The sequence below is a fragment of the Blennius ocellaris genome, assembly GCF_963422515.1.
Source record: "Blennius ocellaris genome assembly, chromosome: 14".
In the NCBI taxonomy this organism is placed as follows: domain Eukaryota; kingdom Metazoa; phylum Chordata; class Actinopteri; order Blenniiformes; family Blenniidae; genus Blennius; species Blennius ocellaris.
The window spans coordinates 9,289,996-9,307,623 of record NC_137663.1 but is presented as its reverse complement, the minus strand read 5'-3'; the positions used below and the strand labels follow the sequence as shown (position 1 = coordinate 9,307,623).

The window sequence follows — 17,628 nt, the reverse complement described above, 5'->3', positions numbered from 1 at the left end:
AAAACCTCTGAGATCAGTGCATGTAAAACAAGGGGGAAGTCCATTTTAAAGATGACAAATGAATGAACTCTAAAACTGTAAGAATGGCCTATATCTTGAGAAACCCCCCTTGGTGCTCCTCAGATGTTAACAGCTCTTGTCATGTTACATTGCCCATTGAAAGGTCACACACAGCAAATTGCCCTTGCAATGGTACGAAAAGGGCCAAATGGGCTTTGTCAGACTGACAAAGCAGGCAACCACCACCCTCGGGTCATCCTGCTTTTAATGTGACGCAGCAGTGGAGAGTTCTGCTGACTCTTAGGGATGCACACTGTGTAGGATGCTGACTGACAATCGGACCCTCCTGCTGTATTTGCTTCACGGACTGCAAAGTGGGAGGTCTTCCCCTCTGCCTGTGAGTCATATGCATCTGTCCACGCAAGGGCATCTGACCCTACGAGAGGAAATGTGGATAATGAAATCCCTGAGGTTATTGTACTCGCACAGTCGGATGTAAAATCTGATGGGCAAATACTGTATGTGGTCTGATTTGTCTGTGCCTCCCATATGCTACTGCTTTTTTGTTGTGCTGTAAGGATTCCACTGATGTCAATGTTTCCAGACATTGTGCATGCATTTTGAGACACTGAGGCTGAACTGATAGAGCAGGTCGACTTCTAATTCAAATGTTGGAGGTTCCCCTGTTGAAGTGTCTTTGGCCAATAAAAAAAATTTGCTAAATGTACTATATCAGCCAAGTCCAGAGCTTTATTCTATCGTTGTCTAGTTGTGCTGACTTTTTCTTTCTCACTATCCCAATTTTTCACAGTGCTATTCACAAAATAAAAACCACCTGCACACAGTGCCAGCCTGACATGGGGGGTCGACCTTACCTTCATAGAGAAGTCCTTTCCCACTACAGCAGTGTCAATCAACTTCACACTGTCACATTCATTCATTAAAACGCTCCCACTCCCACTCAATAGCAGCATAGCACAATGAACAGTACTTACTCACACCTAGTTGCAACTTAGGCTTCAGTGTGTTACTCAAGGATGGTTTGATGAATGGGAAAGTTGCGCCAGGTACTCGATGGTTTTTCACTTTGGGGGTTTGGGGCTGTGTGTGGAATACAATAGCTGGGTCCTGAAGCTTTAACTGTTCTAAGGTTGTCAATAAAATAATACTGTGGCCCCGTTTATTCAACAAAGTTTCAAGTAAAAATGGCTCATTTGCGTTTTTGTTTCAGAAAACTTTTGTTTACACAGCAATGTTTTGAAAACAATGCCTGTTTATGTGGAAATGGCAAAAACGCTGAAAACGATGTAGTTGGCATGCCATGTCATGAGTGAGCACTGTTGGTTGTTTTTGTAATGAAACCATACAGATGTGCGTGCAGATAATAACACGCTATAAACATTAATAATAGTAACTGAGAAGTGGCTCGAGAATATGGATTAGGAGTCATGCTCATAGACTTATATAACTGTAGACTGTGCACTGGCCGGTTTGAGATACTCAATGAGCTCTGACTTCAAGTTGTGGTAAAATAACATCAAGGAGTATGACCAGATAGTGAAGTTGGCAGTACAAATCGCTTTTCAAAAGGTTCATTCATCACATTTCATGCATCTGAAAGATAATCTGTAAAACTTTCCTCTATATATCCATGATAACTGTTGTTCATTTTAGGGTTTTTTATTGGAGAATTTTGAAGCTACTGTCATATCGTGGGCAAAATAAAGAAACTAGCTTTTCCGAAAACTCTTTTTATTTTTCTTAATTTGTGTTTCTTTATTTTTAAGTGACCAAAAAAATACTCTACTTGTTTGATGGATTATTATTCAAAGAAATCATAATTACTTTGAAATGATCTAATTTGAGGAGCATGCTCATGTTTAAGAGACAGAGGTTGTTGGGCAGAGCATCATTAAACTGCTTATGACACAGTAATTAGTTCTGTAATGCACGGAGGTCAGGGAACTTCAAAACATTAAAATTCTTAAAAACAATTGTGTTAAGATTATTTGCGGTTATTGTGAAGCCTCTTTGTGATATGAAACTAATATTTGTACACATGTATGTTTTTTATTTACACTATTTATGTGTGTGTGTGTGTGTGTGTGTGTGCATGTGTGTGCGTGTGTGTGTGTGTGTGTGTGTGTGTGTGTGTGTGTGTGTGTGTGTGTGTGTGTGTATGAATGGGTGTTGTTAATACACAACTTTAATTATTATTTCATATACAATAAATTAGATGAAAATATAATTTTTAATGAACATTGGCTCTTGTGAGTGAGTGTCCTTGTGTCCTAGATGTATTCCAGCTCCTTTGATTGTCATGAAGGCAATAAATGTGTTTATTTGTAAAATACCACATAATTCCTTTATCATTGTTTATGTGTTAAATAGCAGGTAATATGATGACAAGAATGATAGCTGTGAATCCTAATTGCACTCCACACCTTTACCTGATCTTATGGCTAATTTTTTGATGAATTAATAGAGCTGTCAGGAGCCAGACGGGTTGTAAACTCGTGTGTGTGTGTGTGTGTGTGTGTGTGTGTGTGTGTGTGTGTGTGTGTGTGTGTGTGTGTGTGTGTGTGTGTGTGTGTGTGTGTGTGTGTATGTGTGTGTGTGTGTGTGTGTGTGTGTGTGTGTGTGTGTGTGTGTGTGTGTGTGTGAAGTAATAAAAGAAATACGGGTGAAGAACCCTACAGTATATAGCTGTACCTTACATTCTGTGTGACTCTCACCGCTGTACAAAGTGGGGGGAAATACATACATACACCTTGAAATAATTGCACATGCTCTGCTCAACTAAATTTATTTCCATGGGGGATAAATTAACAATTAAAGCGACTTAATCAGCAAACTATAGCAGGATCTTAATCGGTGGCAACTGGATGATCCTTGGTGCCACTGAATCAATGTCACAGTTTGGCACAACATCATAAATCATAGTCATTATCGTCATAAAAATGCTGCAAGGTCAGTGGGTGAAGTTGTTCTTGGTTTTTTTAATGTATTTTTTAATAATTATTATTATTAATGCCCGATTCAGCCTTTAAACCACCCAAAGGACACAGTAAACCACATCGGTGGCAGTATTTGTATTCATAGCTCAAAAGTGAGTTTTAGGATAAGTGATGATATTAAATGAGAAGTCTTCCATCACACCAGTTTGGTCACTGCCTTTATGATTTGGTCAGTTTTTATTTGGGTGTTTTCATTTTATGCTTCTTCTCATGGTCTCACATATCTCATCACCACACTCGTTTACTTTTGATCATAAGTAAAGGGCATGTCCTTTGATTTTTTGTGGTTGTGGAGCAGTGCTAATGATGCGGAGAATCTTTCATCCTAATAATCACTCCAGCTTTTCAAGATATGAAACATGCTAATTCTTTTTTTCTTTTTTTCTTCAGTGTTAGGTGAGATACAGAAAGGAAGCACATGCCTCACAATGTTCAACAATGGTTTTATATGATGGTCAGATTTAGGTCCTGTTTACACGACAACAAATACGAGTGCACCTGCAAAACTTTCTTCACTTTTGAGGGGACGCTTACACCACGCTAGTGTGTAGATGCACTGTATCCACAAAGTTTTTATCCCGGCTCCGAAGGCGGAAAGATTCTTTCACAGTCGCTATTCTCTCCTGCGGAGACTGCCGGGGGCTATGAGCACTCGTACTGCACATGTGCACATCTCTCCCCCTCCCTCCTGCTCATTCACTTATAAACAAACATGGCGGACCGTAGTGGTATGAATCGTGGTCCGTATCCTACTGTCATCGCCCAGATCAGTAGCTTTGTAGTTGAGACTCACCCCTGATAGCATCCAATGCCTCATCAGTCCATACGGATGTCGGGTGCGCTTCATTTTCTTCATGTATATAGTGTGTCATTCCCTGTATATGGTACATGTCTGTGTGGTGTCATTATAAAATCAAGCAACAGTGCCCTCCCGTGGCCCGGCATACGAATGACATCGCTGTCTGTGTGTCCGATGCTGCAGTGTAAACACACTCCTTTTTTGTAGCACATTAGGTGTTGTCACGTTAAACCTTGTCACCGGCCTTCAGCGTTTTTTTTTTTTAACTATGTAGTGACTACTATAGGTTCTTTGCCTAAACGTGTGATAATGTACATAGCATGTATTCGGCCGACCAGCAAGTGTAAACAAGATTGATTACCACATAAGTTGTGGTAATTGTCATTGTTTTACCTTGATGCACTTGCGAAGCTTTATTAACGTGCATTACATTACATCATGGAAACAACTTTCATTCTTAAATAGTTTTTTTCCCCATTGTTTCTGATGAACTTCACCTCCAGGTTTAATAGTGATAAAATATGATATTCATCCACAGACAGGTACAATGCTTGCATTGATACGGGGTTATGTGTATTGAAACAGCCACTCTCACTAGCACACACAAATGTTATAACTGGCAACACCAGTCGCACCGTTGGCAAAAGGTCAATATTCACAGCTGCGATTTCAAATAAATTAGCATGCATTACTTGCTTTTCACACCATCGATCTGGAAACATGCAGCAATTTGCATGTTAATTATTTACAAATCTGTCAATCATCATTTCCCACTTACACTCACGGGCGCAGCATTGGAACGCAGGTTACATTGGAATATATGCTGAACATTGAAAGAAGCAGCAGGAGTGTTATGATGAAGCCAAACTACATGAATGCAAAGCCTGTTGAGAGTTCACAATGCTAACAACGTCATCACTGTGGTCACAAGCTGCATTCAATTATGTTTCCATGCACTTACATGCTCTGCAAATTCAAAATGACAGATTCTTGAATATGAGAGAAAACTGTAATTTAACATGGTTAATCCACAGGAACTGATGAAATTGAATGGACTGACAGTCCTATTTATTTAATATCTAAAGGTCATAAGTCTATGTACAATAAAGGAAAGCATTTAACAAACATTTAAGTTCTGAACTGCAAATGTACAGCTGATGGAAAAAACATATGGCTCAGTTACAGTTGGTGTGAATTAGGAGCAAGATAATAAGCTCTGTTATTTGGAAGAAGGAATCTCAATGCATGTTAATGCAGCTGTAATTATTAAAAATCAAACTCCTGATGATGCTTTCAGCAGAGCTTGACCGTGAACTGAATCGCCAATTCTGGAGCACCATGTTTGTTTGTTACATGCTGCAGGAATCATACAGAGGAGGTCACATGTAGGAGTCCTTCAACCATCCCGACAATTGGTTCTCCAGCTGCTGCAAACTCGAAATATCCCATCAGCCCCCACCCCTGCCCCCAACCTTGAGGTTCCTCCACATTAATAATGCGGGCAAAAGCCTCACAAGACCGTCGCAGGAGAGCTGTCGCTCGCGGATCGAGCCCATGACCCTTCCCATCCTCGCTCTCTCAGGCACCTCTTGGTTTGACGCATGATCGTGCCATTGGTAACCGAAGTTGGTGCCCGAGGGAAGTGGTCACAGAGGAATCCAGTCATTGTCTCAGGATCGAAAGTCAAGGTCCGTGCACACATGAATAAAGCAGGAGCAGTTGTACAAACGAGCGGAAAACAAGGACCTTTGTTCAGATACCATGGCTCATTGCTACATGCGCTAAGCTGTAATCGACTATCAACTTTACACATATTAAATTATTGAATTATAAAAGCAAGATGAGCTCATTTCAGCCATTTTTGCCTTTTAGTCTCTTTTCTACAAACCTGTTCAAATCCTCTTTTTTTGTCCTCTCCTGCTTCCAAAGTTTTGACTGAAACCAAACTGCTGACTTTCCAAATGGAGGTCTGCGGAAAGTAACATTGGACTCGAATCAGAGGGTAGAAAGGCAGAGGATACGAGTTCCCTTTGAAAAGGGGCAGGTTGAGGTGGGAGATGGGACTAAAGCCAGGGTTGTCAGCCAAACAAATTATTTAGTGTCTTCAACATAGGATTTTTTTTAATGTAGAGTCTTCCTCAATCACATACTTGACAGATTTTTCTAATGAAAAAAAATGCATTTTTACACCTAAAATATATACACATTTGTATAATCAAAGTGAAGCGTATTTGTTAGTGGCACCCTGAACACATGATCCGAAAACATTGACAGTCACGTATAAAAGAGTCATTATGAACTCAGTCATATCGACTACATATATGGCAGCATAAAATAACCCCAAACTTAAGCCCCATAAACACAACAACTTTAAGTGAAAACAGATAACTTTAGTTGAGTTCTGGGGTTCTGTTTACACGACAACGTTGCTTGGAGCCAATTAAATATTTTTGAAAATGGCTCCGAAGCTGGATATTTTGGAAAATGCTTCGACAACATTGGCGTCCTCCAGACAAATAGATTGGTCCTTGGATGATCACAAATTATTCCTGAAGATTTCTTGCATTTCAGTTGAGTAGTTTTTGTGAAAATTTGGTAAAATGCATACATACATACATCTCGGGCCCGACGTTTTTTGGCAAAAGTAACAACAGCACCCTCCAGTGGCCCTACATGATAGCTACATAAATTACCAGTTTTGTGCTGCTTCCGTTTAAACGGGCCTTGTTTTCAAAACACTACCATGTCAACATAAAACATGTCACTTGTCCCCAATTTTATTTTATATTTCCATGTGGAAACCTGAACTTTTCTTCCAACGGTGACACGAGTTAATTCCCACGGTTCATTGTGCACTCGGGGTGACGTCCACACTTGTACAGCCGAACAAGAACACACACATGATATGACATTGTGAGTTTTGATATGACCTTCATTCATCTGGTTTTTCATTCCCACAAGGATGAGAAGTCGCAGTAATTTGAGTGTGCAAACAGCTTGAGGCCCCGACATGCATTACACACATGCACACGCAATCATGTAGTATCCTGTCAAAACTGAAAATGAAGAGTGATTGAGGATTTTGACACCTATTTTGCGCTATACCATCCCAAACCATGCAACCTTTTGGCACTATCAATGCGCTATTGTTCCAACACACACACACACACACACACACACACACACACACACACACACACACACACACACACACACACACACACACACACACACACACACACACACACACACACACACACACACACACACACACACACACACACACACACACACAAGTCACCTGTGCCCCCTTCCCACTAATCCTGTCTTATTTGAACCAGCACAGATATGTGCCATGTCCCCCCTAATAAGCCAGTGAGCAAAAGGAAGCAACTGCATGAAATAATACATGTGAATCTATAAATATCTTTCATCCTCACAGCCATGTTCTCACACATCATATGGCTTTAACAGCCTTTGACTCACATGGCTTCAAACCCAACTGATAATAAACCTAATACAAACACAAATGACTCCGATAAGGTCATAAGATCATCATGTATTTTTGACAAGGGGAAGTTATTCTACATCTTATTATCTTATGATGAGGAGCATTGCTTTCACAGCTTATTGAATTATTTAGCATATTTTATTGCACCCCTGGATACCTTGTAAGAGGAAAGAGATGCACTTATTCTGCATTGAAATTCAGCCAGATGCTCCGCTTTTACAAAAACACTCTCTGCATTGTCCAGAAGACACTCAGGAGAGGAGCATGGTACCCCAGAGTCAAAAGTTGATTTAAAAAAAATTGAATGATTGAGTGGCACACACAAACACACATTTCTTTTTATTTTCCCCCTATGTGTTACAAGCCTATTTTTCCTGACTGCTCTGGAGAATACAGATACCTTGAAACACAACTGCCAAAAGCTTATCAACTTGAGTTAGTGCTGGGCTTGTGGCTGGAAGCAAAGAAAGGGGATGAGGGAACACAGCACAGTGGCAATAATAAGTACATATGTGAGGTTGTGTGACACTGACAGTGACTGTGTGTGTGTGTGTGTGTGTGTGTGTGTGTGTGTGTGTGTGTGTGTGTGTGTGTGTGTGTGTGTGTGTGTGTGTGTGTGTGTGTGTGTGTGTGTGCGCCAGAAGAAGAAAGTGAGAGAAAGAGCACTTTCCTGTGCACTGAAATGTCAGTCTCTATCTCTGTGACATTAATTCTTGAGGTAGAAAAGGCTGCAATTGTGTGTGTGTGTGTGTGTGTGTGTGTGTGTGTGTGTGTGTGTGTGTGTGTGTGTGTGTGTGTGTGTGTGTGTGTGTGTGTGTGTGTGTGTGTGTGTGTGTGTGTGTGTGTGTGTGTGTGTGTGTGTGTGTGTGTGCGCGTGTGCGATGGCACATCTCAGCTACTCTGTCGTCTCCTATAGAGCAGTGAAAGTTAACTGAAAGGACATTGTCAGAGCCACAAGGGTAGAGTGTTCAAATTAATTTCCTTCCTTCTATTTGCAGAAACACCCACGCTCAAGCAGGCAAGAAAGCGATCCCCCAGCCACGTGCATGTAGCGACAGACTCCAACAATCGCTGGGATGAAGACACGCTGTGATGTAAACAGGTGCTGGAACAATACCAGCATGTTTGCCAATGTTTTCTCCTCCTTACGCAGCATCGCTTGTATTTTCCAAGATGCACCAATTCTCCATCAATTATCTCCCAAACTAGGCCAAGCTGGGCAAACCTTAATGGCCACTGATGAAACACAGCTTTAACTTGGTCTCCAGTATTTTGGTCTCTTCTCGCTCTATTTTAAGAGGTACAGCCAATTTAAAACATCCTGTTTTCGGGTAGTCTCTGGAGGATTCACGTTGGATGAGCATACTGCGAAAATGCTGTTGCTTTGCTGACACCTACTGGACGCCGAACTTAGTTACACCTGTACTCACCTGGGTCTCTCTCGTTGTAGGAGCTGATCCGAGCTGACAATGGGTGAACGGTGAAGATTTATTTATACGAGATGGATGGATCAATTCACATCGGTGTAAATAGCTGTTTGTGTCAGTATCTGTATGTTGTATATGTTTTGACACGTCTGGAACAAATGAATAACTTCAAAGACATAAACTCAAAAACAACATTTGAAAGCATGCACAGGGAGATCATGCAAACATCATTATTGAACCCTTTGTGGGCCTAAAATGCTCGGAGTCCCCATCTATTGTTGGGCATGTATTGTATTGGGGAGGCTGCACACGGACGGCACGTCAATTCTGTGTGGGTGTGTATTGTTTTACATTATGTTCTTAGTTTAAAGTTGTATCCCTTATTACAAATTACAGTGGTGTTGTTATTGATGAAGGAGAAAGCACTTAATGGACTCGCTCATACCCAATGGAGTCAATCCTCTTACTGAGCCAGCTGCTTTTGTGCTCAAATGGCTTAATGTGCTGAGCTACTGTGACTATGACAGAGGAGAGGCACATTAACAAATCTATTTCCCTTCACAAACCCAGGCACCTCTGAGTCATTCTTCACCTCCCGTGTTTTTCTTCTCATTAGCAGGAACTATTGATTCGGGGAAGAAAATTAACACCGCCGATTCCACTATCTCTGCTCTTAATAGTTTCATAATACAAATTATGAAATGTCACCGAATTTCGATTTGTCCCACTGTGTTTGTCATTCCATGTTTTCGCAGCACACTCTCACCTTTTGAAATATGTTTGATCAATGCTTCTGACACTCTTGCTTTTAGTTGTTGCTTTATGATGCTGCTGGCGGCTCATAAGAAATTACACGGCAAAACATTGTAGAAAATGCCAATGATCTGATGTGGTGACTCCAAAATGAAATCAATTTGTCAGCTAGCGACAATCCAAATGTCCCTGAGCTGGCACTGACGTAAACATTCACTCAACCACAACCACTTTAACAATCATTCCTGCCAGGCTGGTTGTTGTTTTTTTAGCTCCACAATACAATGCAATCACAACTCAACCTCCATCACATACGAAAGAAAAATATCAACTAAGCATTTAGAGAACACATTTTACAAACATTAATCACAAGTATTTTCCTTTCATTTTGTGTTCCATGCAACATATGGACTTTTCAATTTGAAACCAGTCAAACCTGAAACAGCATCATACTCTCATTGCCTCAATAAACACCGGAGAGGTCTCAGGTAAGTAAGCAAAACATTTGTATTGCCAGCTTATTACGATGTCAGAAGAAGCGCGTAAATTATATAAATTGTCATTTAGCAGAGCTTTCAGGTGCTGCTTTAAGGTTCCATTTTACAATAGGCAAGAGACCGATTTAAGCGTAACTGTGACTTAGGAGCATTAAATATGCTATTGGACTGAAGATCCTTCTTGCTCATAAGCCTCATTAGTGTGCCTGCTGCTGTTTTCCATGTAAACAAAGTTAAATAAGTTATTGTATGGCATTCAAAGCGACTGCTCATCATCGAAATGGTAATTGATCAGATCCCCTCCTCTCAGTCTCTGTTTGTGTTCGTTTTTGGTGTATTTTAACTGCTTTTATGCCCCAATCAAAATCCAATTGTGCCACAATTAGTTAGGTTATCGTGAAAGAAGCAGGACAGAGGAGAAATTGTAGAATCTGTTGAGGAACCTGTGACGATTTCTGATGGATCGTAGATCAAACATGCGGTATACGGAGTCATTTCAGGAGTGAAATTAAACATTGAATCTTTCATGTAGGAAACAGGATGAGAGCCGTTGGCCATGATACATACAAAAAACCTATTAAAACAGACTTGACCATGTGTTTCCTTGTGTGTTGGCTTAAAGAAATTCACACCAACAGTCATGAATAAAGGTAATTCACGCTTAGACTGACTCGTGAAAGTATTGAGAGAGACTATTTGTTTTGTAGTTGTGCCTTTCAAAGAACTAATTCCTTTTCCAGCTTTAATGTCATCTTTGTTTCCCAGAATGAGTGAGATAAATATTGAACATATTGCAGCTGAAGGAAATATATGAAAAATACTGTAAAAAGCTTGTGAAGCTGTTTTTTGATTTACTCTGTGTTGTGATGACTACACCGAGTTTCAAACAATATCTCCCTCAAAAAGCAGTGAAATGGAAAGTGTGTGTGTGTGTGTGTGTGTGTGTGTGTGTGTGTGTGTGTGTGTGTGTGTGTGTGTGTGTGTGTGTGTGTGTGTGTGTGTGTGTTCGTCTTTAGAAGTGATGGCCATCCTTCTCTTCCACTGGCCCGCTCCGGGCAATTCCCCTACATCTGCTACTGCATCACTCTCGGGGGATGTCTCAAAAGACCACACACACACACACACACACACACACACACACACACACACATGCACAATCATAGAAACTCGTGTCACGTAAACAACAGAAGTCTTGTGCATCGTGTCCCAGTCCGTCCACAGAAACTCACAGGGGGGTTGTCTTTGTTTCAGGATGTCGCTGCTGCCCAAGGCTTCATTAGTAGCTGTAAACAAATTTGGAATGGGAACCACCGACAATCAAAAATACTCTCGTGTATTACAAAAAGAGAGAGGAAATTACTTTTGACTATGAACAATTCACTCTGGATTTCTCATTTATATTCATCAAACATTCAAGGCTGCTTCCACCTCTGAGCCACTGGCACCAAGAATACACTATACAATAATAGCAATACAAAAAAACCCCAGAACTGCCTAGAAATATTGTTCCTATATCCTAACATATTTGTTGACGGACTCACCTGGACTAAGCCCAATTTGATCTGAACGAGACGTAGGTTCCCTGGTGAAAGAGCAAAGGCCCACACTAGAAGGTCACACCTGCCATCCCACAGTGATCAATAAACTGCTGTGGCATTTCCTGGATCCTTTGTGTAGCCCTGAAGATAATATGGGATCAATTTGTTTTGGTTTTTTTTTCTTATTGTGTGTATCTAAAATATCATGGCGAAATATGCTGATACCAAAGTGTCAGTGACATTTAAAGGAACGAGTCGGATATGTGTTGTAAGGAATACTAAGCATATGATAACTTAAAAAAACGTACAATATACTTCGCTGCCCTCCCCTCAATTCCATGAGGGGAATCCACGTCATGGCAGTGAACGTACAGATATTAAGAGGGTATGAAAAACAGCAACAACGGTAGTCAAGTTTAGCATCACAGCACACACACCCCTTGTTTGATTCCAGGCTCAGGGCTTGTCTGTGAGGATTTTGAACTCTCCCCATGTGTTTCCCCAACTTCCTCCCTCAACACAAAGACATGCTTGTTAGCTAAATTGATGACTTCAAGTTGCCTGTAGGTGTTAATATGTGTTGCTGGCCCTGTGATGGACTTGTTCTGGATGCACCCTGCCTTTCTGTCCCCCGAGTCCACTGGGAAAGTTTCCCCTCTGCCTTCAGCTGGAAAAACACGTATAAATGAGCATGTGAACCCTATTGCCCTGAGAGATCATTTTTATTGCATTTTTTTTAATATAGCTGTGTCTGAATAGGTGTGCAATGTGAGTGCGTGTGGTTGTTTGCCACTGTGTTTCCTCCGGTGATCTGTCCAGGGTGTACACCTTGTACTGTATGCCTTCCTCCCGAGTCTGCTATACTCCAGTTTTATCGCGCAGTATTGAAAATAGATCATGTTGAGACACAGCTTTCTCCAAGAGCCGCAAGAATAACTTGTTCATTTTCACATGCATTTGGGAATCGGCTAAATAAGCGACTTTGTTTTGTTTCTCGTTCTGAATACTGGAAGGTGGTGCCACAGTGACAGGCAAGGTTTTTCCCACGATGCGATACTATAAACCGCCACTAGAGGAAGTTGCAGGCAAACAAACGATAACTACTGAGAAGCAATGCCACATGTAATATTAAATTTTTTTTTATATCTATTCATAAGCTCAATCACTGTCAGATTAACATCAACAAGACAATGACAAAAACAAACAGCAGTATTAGTGACAACCCTGCAGACAAGAATGTATTGAATTATCTGCCACTGAAATGCAAAACTCCTGCAGCAGTGCAGTTTAACAAGAGATTCAGCGTCTCTCCTGCCAATCTGCACTTCATTAAGCTGATTGCTCACTCGTCTAAGCTACTTGCTGGTTTCCCTTCGCTGCCTGTTTGAGTGCCGGGCCTCTTTGCCTTGTTCTGATTAAAGGGGACCCTCATAAATATGATGCTGCCTATAAACGATTTCCTCATTACATCAAAGTCACACGGAAGTTGTATGCTGCTTTTTTTCCCCCTTTCTTTCTTTAACATTTGTGACAAAACACAGGCACCACAAACCATCAAACTCGCCCTGCGGCTCTTTAAAAAAACCAGCACCGAGCTGTACGGGTCTGGCTTGATTCAGTTAATTCAAACCAAAACATTGGTCATTGATGTTTAGTTTAATAAGGCAGGAACAATACGATGCACAGCTCTGACTGTGAGGAAACTCATGACAAACATGCAACAGTTGTGTCCATCAACACATCTCCCACGAGCCAATTTAAATGTTGGAGTTAAATAAACACAATTGTTGCTACTTGGTGGTTTGGAAATATGAAAATCCAGACAAACACAAAACCCATCAACCTATAGTTGGGACAAATAACTGATAGACATCACAAGGCATTTCTGCTGGAAAAAATAAACACAATTATAAACAATGACATCTGCAAAACATGAAAAGAAGAAACACTGAAAATAGTGGAAAGTTTGACCACTGCGGTGGACAGCAGCGCGGTAATAATGGGAACTTATCTGTGAAGTTGGATAATTTATGGGCATCATTTATGGTTTGTCAAACATTGGTTTGAACTGACCACCGGCTGATGGGAAACACAGACGTGGGATTGAGAGAGAGACACACACACACACACACACACACACACACACACACACACACACACACACACACACACACACACACACACACACACACACACACACACACACACACACACACACACACACACACACAGTACAAAAGAAGCAATAACAGCTGGATTGTTGTATTTTGACTACTTCTGTCTTGAGGTCTGAAGTGAATGGATGCATATGTTCACGTTTTTCAACTTTATTTTTTCACTCCCAAAAAAAAAAAAAACTTTTTATGGAAGAAACAATCTAAAAGGCTTTAATCATTCTGCTCAGTTCAATGATAAAACATAGATATGAAAAAGGTATATACATATACAAACTGTATAGCACAATGGAAGCCCTTTCAAAGGGAGGTTTAGGAGAAAAGTACTATAAATACATGCGTGGTCAGAAAACTTCTACCATTTTGTCGCGGCCTTTCATAAATACAAAAAAAAAAAAAAAAAAGCATAAGGCACTCGTACATTTCCAGCATTGTTATTTCAAGGATAATAAATATATCTATGCTTTATAAATGTGTTGTAAAGATGTGAGTGATAAAAATTATTTTATTGGTATGATGCATAAAACATCAGCTGAGTTTGAACTACAAAGATTAACGAGAGGGTTGAACTTTACCGCCTCAGACACCATTAACCTGGTTCATCAAGGCGAATGCTACACTTTGGGAAAAGTGGAAATAAACAGTGTTTTAAGTGATATGTTTTATCTGGCCTGAGTTTGTAAAACACGTGATTCATCCACATCCGTGTCCAAAGTCTCTTGGTATTAAGACCCCCTTCTTTTTTTTTTTCATAGAAAAAGTTGCAGTCTGTGTTATGGTGCGCAGTGCAAGTCCTCACCCAGCTCAATTATTGCAGAAGTAAACAAGAAAAGAGTATAAACAGCAAGACGGAAGTGCCCATCTTGACGTAGACGTAGTCATTGTAAACTATCCAAATGGGCAAGAGAGGAAGTATTTTTACATCCTGTGGGGGCAATAAAAAAATAAAATAAAAAAAAAATCTGAATAATTTGTTTTGAAGTGCTCTTAAAAGTTGATGCAGACACTTCTTGTGCAGTAGATATATTATAAACATAGATTTTGCGTGGGAATCCTTAGAAACACGTCTCACTAAAGTCTGTGATGTCTCCATGTCTATGATAAGTGGTACATGCTGTAGCCCAGAGGAGCAGCGTACAGTCCTAAAGGTGAAATGGGCAGTATGGGTCTGTGGTGGCCGTGATAGGCGGAGTACGACTGTCCGTACAGTGACATGGCGCCCAGCGACAGAGGTATCGTAAACCCGGGGTGCAAAGCTCCTGCAGCCGCCGCCACTGCCGCCGTCTTGGCGTCCGTGGCCATCTTAATCTTCTCCAGCTCGGCCTCCTGGAGCCTCTTCGCCTTCGCCCTGCGGTTCTGGAACCATATTTTCACCTGCGTCTCAGTCAGGGTCAGCGAGGAGGAGAACTCTGCTCGCTCTGCGATGGAGAGGTACTGCTTCTGCCTGAACTTCCTCTCCAGGGCCAGGAGCTGGGACGTGGTGAAGGGAGTGCGGGGCTTTCGGTTGGTCTTGTGTTTCCTCAGCTGGCAGGAAGCACTGATGTGACCTGGACAGAGAAACGGGTTTAGGATGAGGAAAGCTTTTGGAAATGTAGTGTTTTAATTTCATGTCGATGTGGAGCAGCTGGTTCAATAAACCAAATATGGCTCCAATAGTGATTTATAGGTTGAAAATGGAGATCAGGACATAGTTTACCTTGTAGATAAATATCCCAGATTTTACACTCGATCATTAATCAGCTTGCACTTTTACATACTTCACTGATAAAACTGTTCCACCACATCTACTTAAAAAAAATTAAATAAGGCAACTATTTGAAAAAAGTATTCCGAGCGTGAAAAATAAATTCCAAAAAAAGTGAATTTAATTTAGTATTTGTATATATGTACGTAAAATATCTGTGGTGCTTAGGGACGCTGCTGGCTTATGGGTATTGTAGTGTTTGGTAGTTTGAAATACCAAATAAAACAATTTAAAAGTTTGGCTCACATTACCTAAATTATTCATAATTCCCCCTCAAAAAAAATCACATTGCCTTGTATTCTGAACAAATATGACTTCAAGACTTATTGTTGATTCCACAGATTCAATTACGTTGAATTAACTTCTCCCCAAATTAATTTTTCTTAGCGTTGATACTTTCCCTGAAACGACCCAGTGAAGTACAGATGTAAGAGCCTTGCTTGAAAAAACGCCTTGGGGAAAAAAGTTTGTCCATCTCCATCGACTCCGAGGACGCGTCCTTCAAACTTTAAAGCTGATAGTTTCAGCTGCAGGATTTACCGGAAGAATAAAGTTTGACAAAACCACGGTTCCTGATGCTCAACAAGACAGGATGAGACTTACGTGGTTGAGCGGAAAAGGCGCTGGATGTGACCCACTGTGGCGCACAGTCCTCGGACTCGGACGCCTCAGATTTCACGGGCGACGAGGGCGCACCGGGCGCGCACTTCCTGCCGCCGTCCGGAGGACTGCACGTCTCCCGGCACAGGTACAGCGGGTTAAAACCTGCAACCGAGGGACTTCCCCTGGGTTTGTAGCAGCTCGCGAACTCCTCGGGCCGTTTGTGCGTCTTCCTGCCGCCGGACATGAGCGCCTCGACGCTGAACGGGTGATGCCGACGCACCACCGGAGACGTCTTCGCCTCCCGCGGCGCGTCGGGCAAGTCCGCGCGGCTCCCGTCTTCCTCGGAAGAGCTGCATCCGGCGTCGTTAAGCGTCTCCTGAGAGGACATGTCTCCTCTGGGTCTCCTCGGAGTTGCAGTGTCGTGAACTGTCAGGCGCCGTGTGGGAGTTTGAGGGCGCAGCGGCACGTTGACACGGATCACCTTCAGCCAATCACAGCGGCTTTCAGCGCCGGTGGGAAGACCTCCTCTCCAGTCTCCAAACTGCTCCAGAGGTTCCAAACTCAGCTTAGTTCAGAGCCCATATACAGCTTCATTTAATCTTGTAAAATCAGAGCATAAACACCTTGAAATGGGAAGAACTCAACTTTGACTTTTGGTTTAATGCCACAAATTAGGCCTGAAGAACTTCTCAACTATCATGTGGGATTATTTCCTAATTACAGTGCTCTGGCTTTCTTTCTTTCTTTCTTGGCCTTATAAAAAAACGAAACAAAACAAATCCCAGCATTCTTAAATGACAATTCTGAATGTTATGCAAAAACCACATAACTCTGGCAAGTCACCAAAGCATACAGTTGGCCTCTGACTGCTGTCTTCATTATTATATCAGCTAGCAATGTGCTGTCTTGAGGACAGTGTCTTCCCTTCCTTTGTCTGTGTCTGCACGTCACTGTTGCAAGCAACAATAAAAAACACACATGGGAATGGAAATGTTAACATGAGGCAGTGGTGTTTCTCAATGTAATACTTGGTGGGGCAAGATTTGATTTCAGGTCTAGTGACAGCACTGAATTCCAAAGTAAAATGGGTGCACCACCTTTTAGCCACAACATTATAACAACCATATCGACGCTTATCCAGTAAAATGTTGAGCCTTGGAGATGGTTGGTCAAAAAAAAATGTATTGGGGGGGGGGGAAAAAAGAGTAATTGACATGAATTGAATCGGGTCCTCCAGTTTCAAAGACAAAAGTTCTACCATTAGACCACTAGTAAAATTACTAACTAGTTAGAATCTGAGTCTTGATCACTGCTTCAGTCAATTCAATTCATCAGTTTCTCAGCTAAAATAACTATAAAACTCATACTAGTAAATAATCGACCTAATTAATTTTTATTCTTAACTGTTTGTTAGCTTCAGCTGCTAACAAGCTGGTGTTTGTGACGACTTGCTCCAGTTCTGTGAACCAGAGTCTAAATCAGCACCAGCCAATCAGCTCTGAGCTTCTCATGACGTTGTTCGTGGGGCTTCGGGCTTCAAGCCCCACTTGGCATCAAAATCACAT

The 17,628-nt window shown here is 41.4% G+C and overlaps 1 protein-coding gene across 1 annotated transcript; it reads right to left on the bottom strand.

Annotated features, from left to right (window-relative positions):
• Positions 1–13,943: 13,943 nt before the first annotated feature.
• Positions 13,944–16,468, bottom strand: msx2b (muscle segment homeobox 2b). The gene is made up of 2 exons (XM_080508241.1): positions 16,064–16,468; positions 13,944–15,263 (listed from the first exon to the last, which is right to left on the bottom strand). Exons 1-2 carry the CDS (start codon positions 16,449–16,451, stop codon positions 14,812–14,814), a joined length of 840 nt encoding a protein of 279 aa, XP_080364367.1. The 5' UTR covers positions 16,452–16,468; the 3' UTR covers positions 13,944–14,811.
• Positions 16,469–17,628: the final 1,160 nt, after the last annotated feature.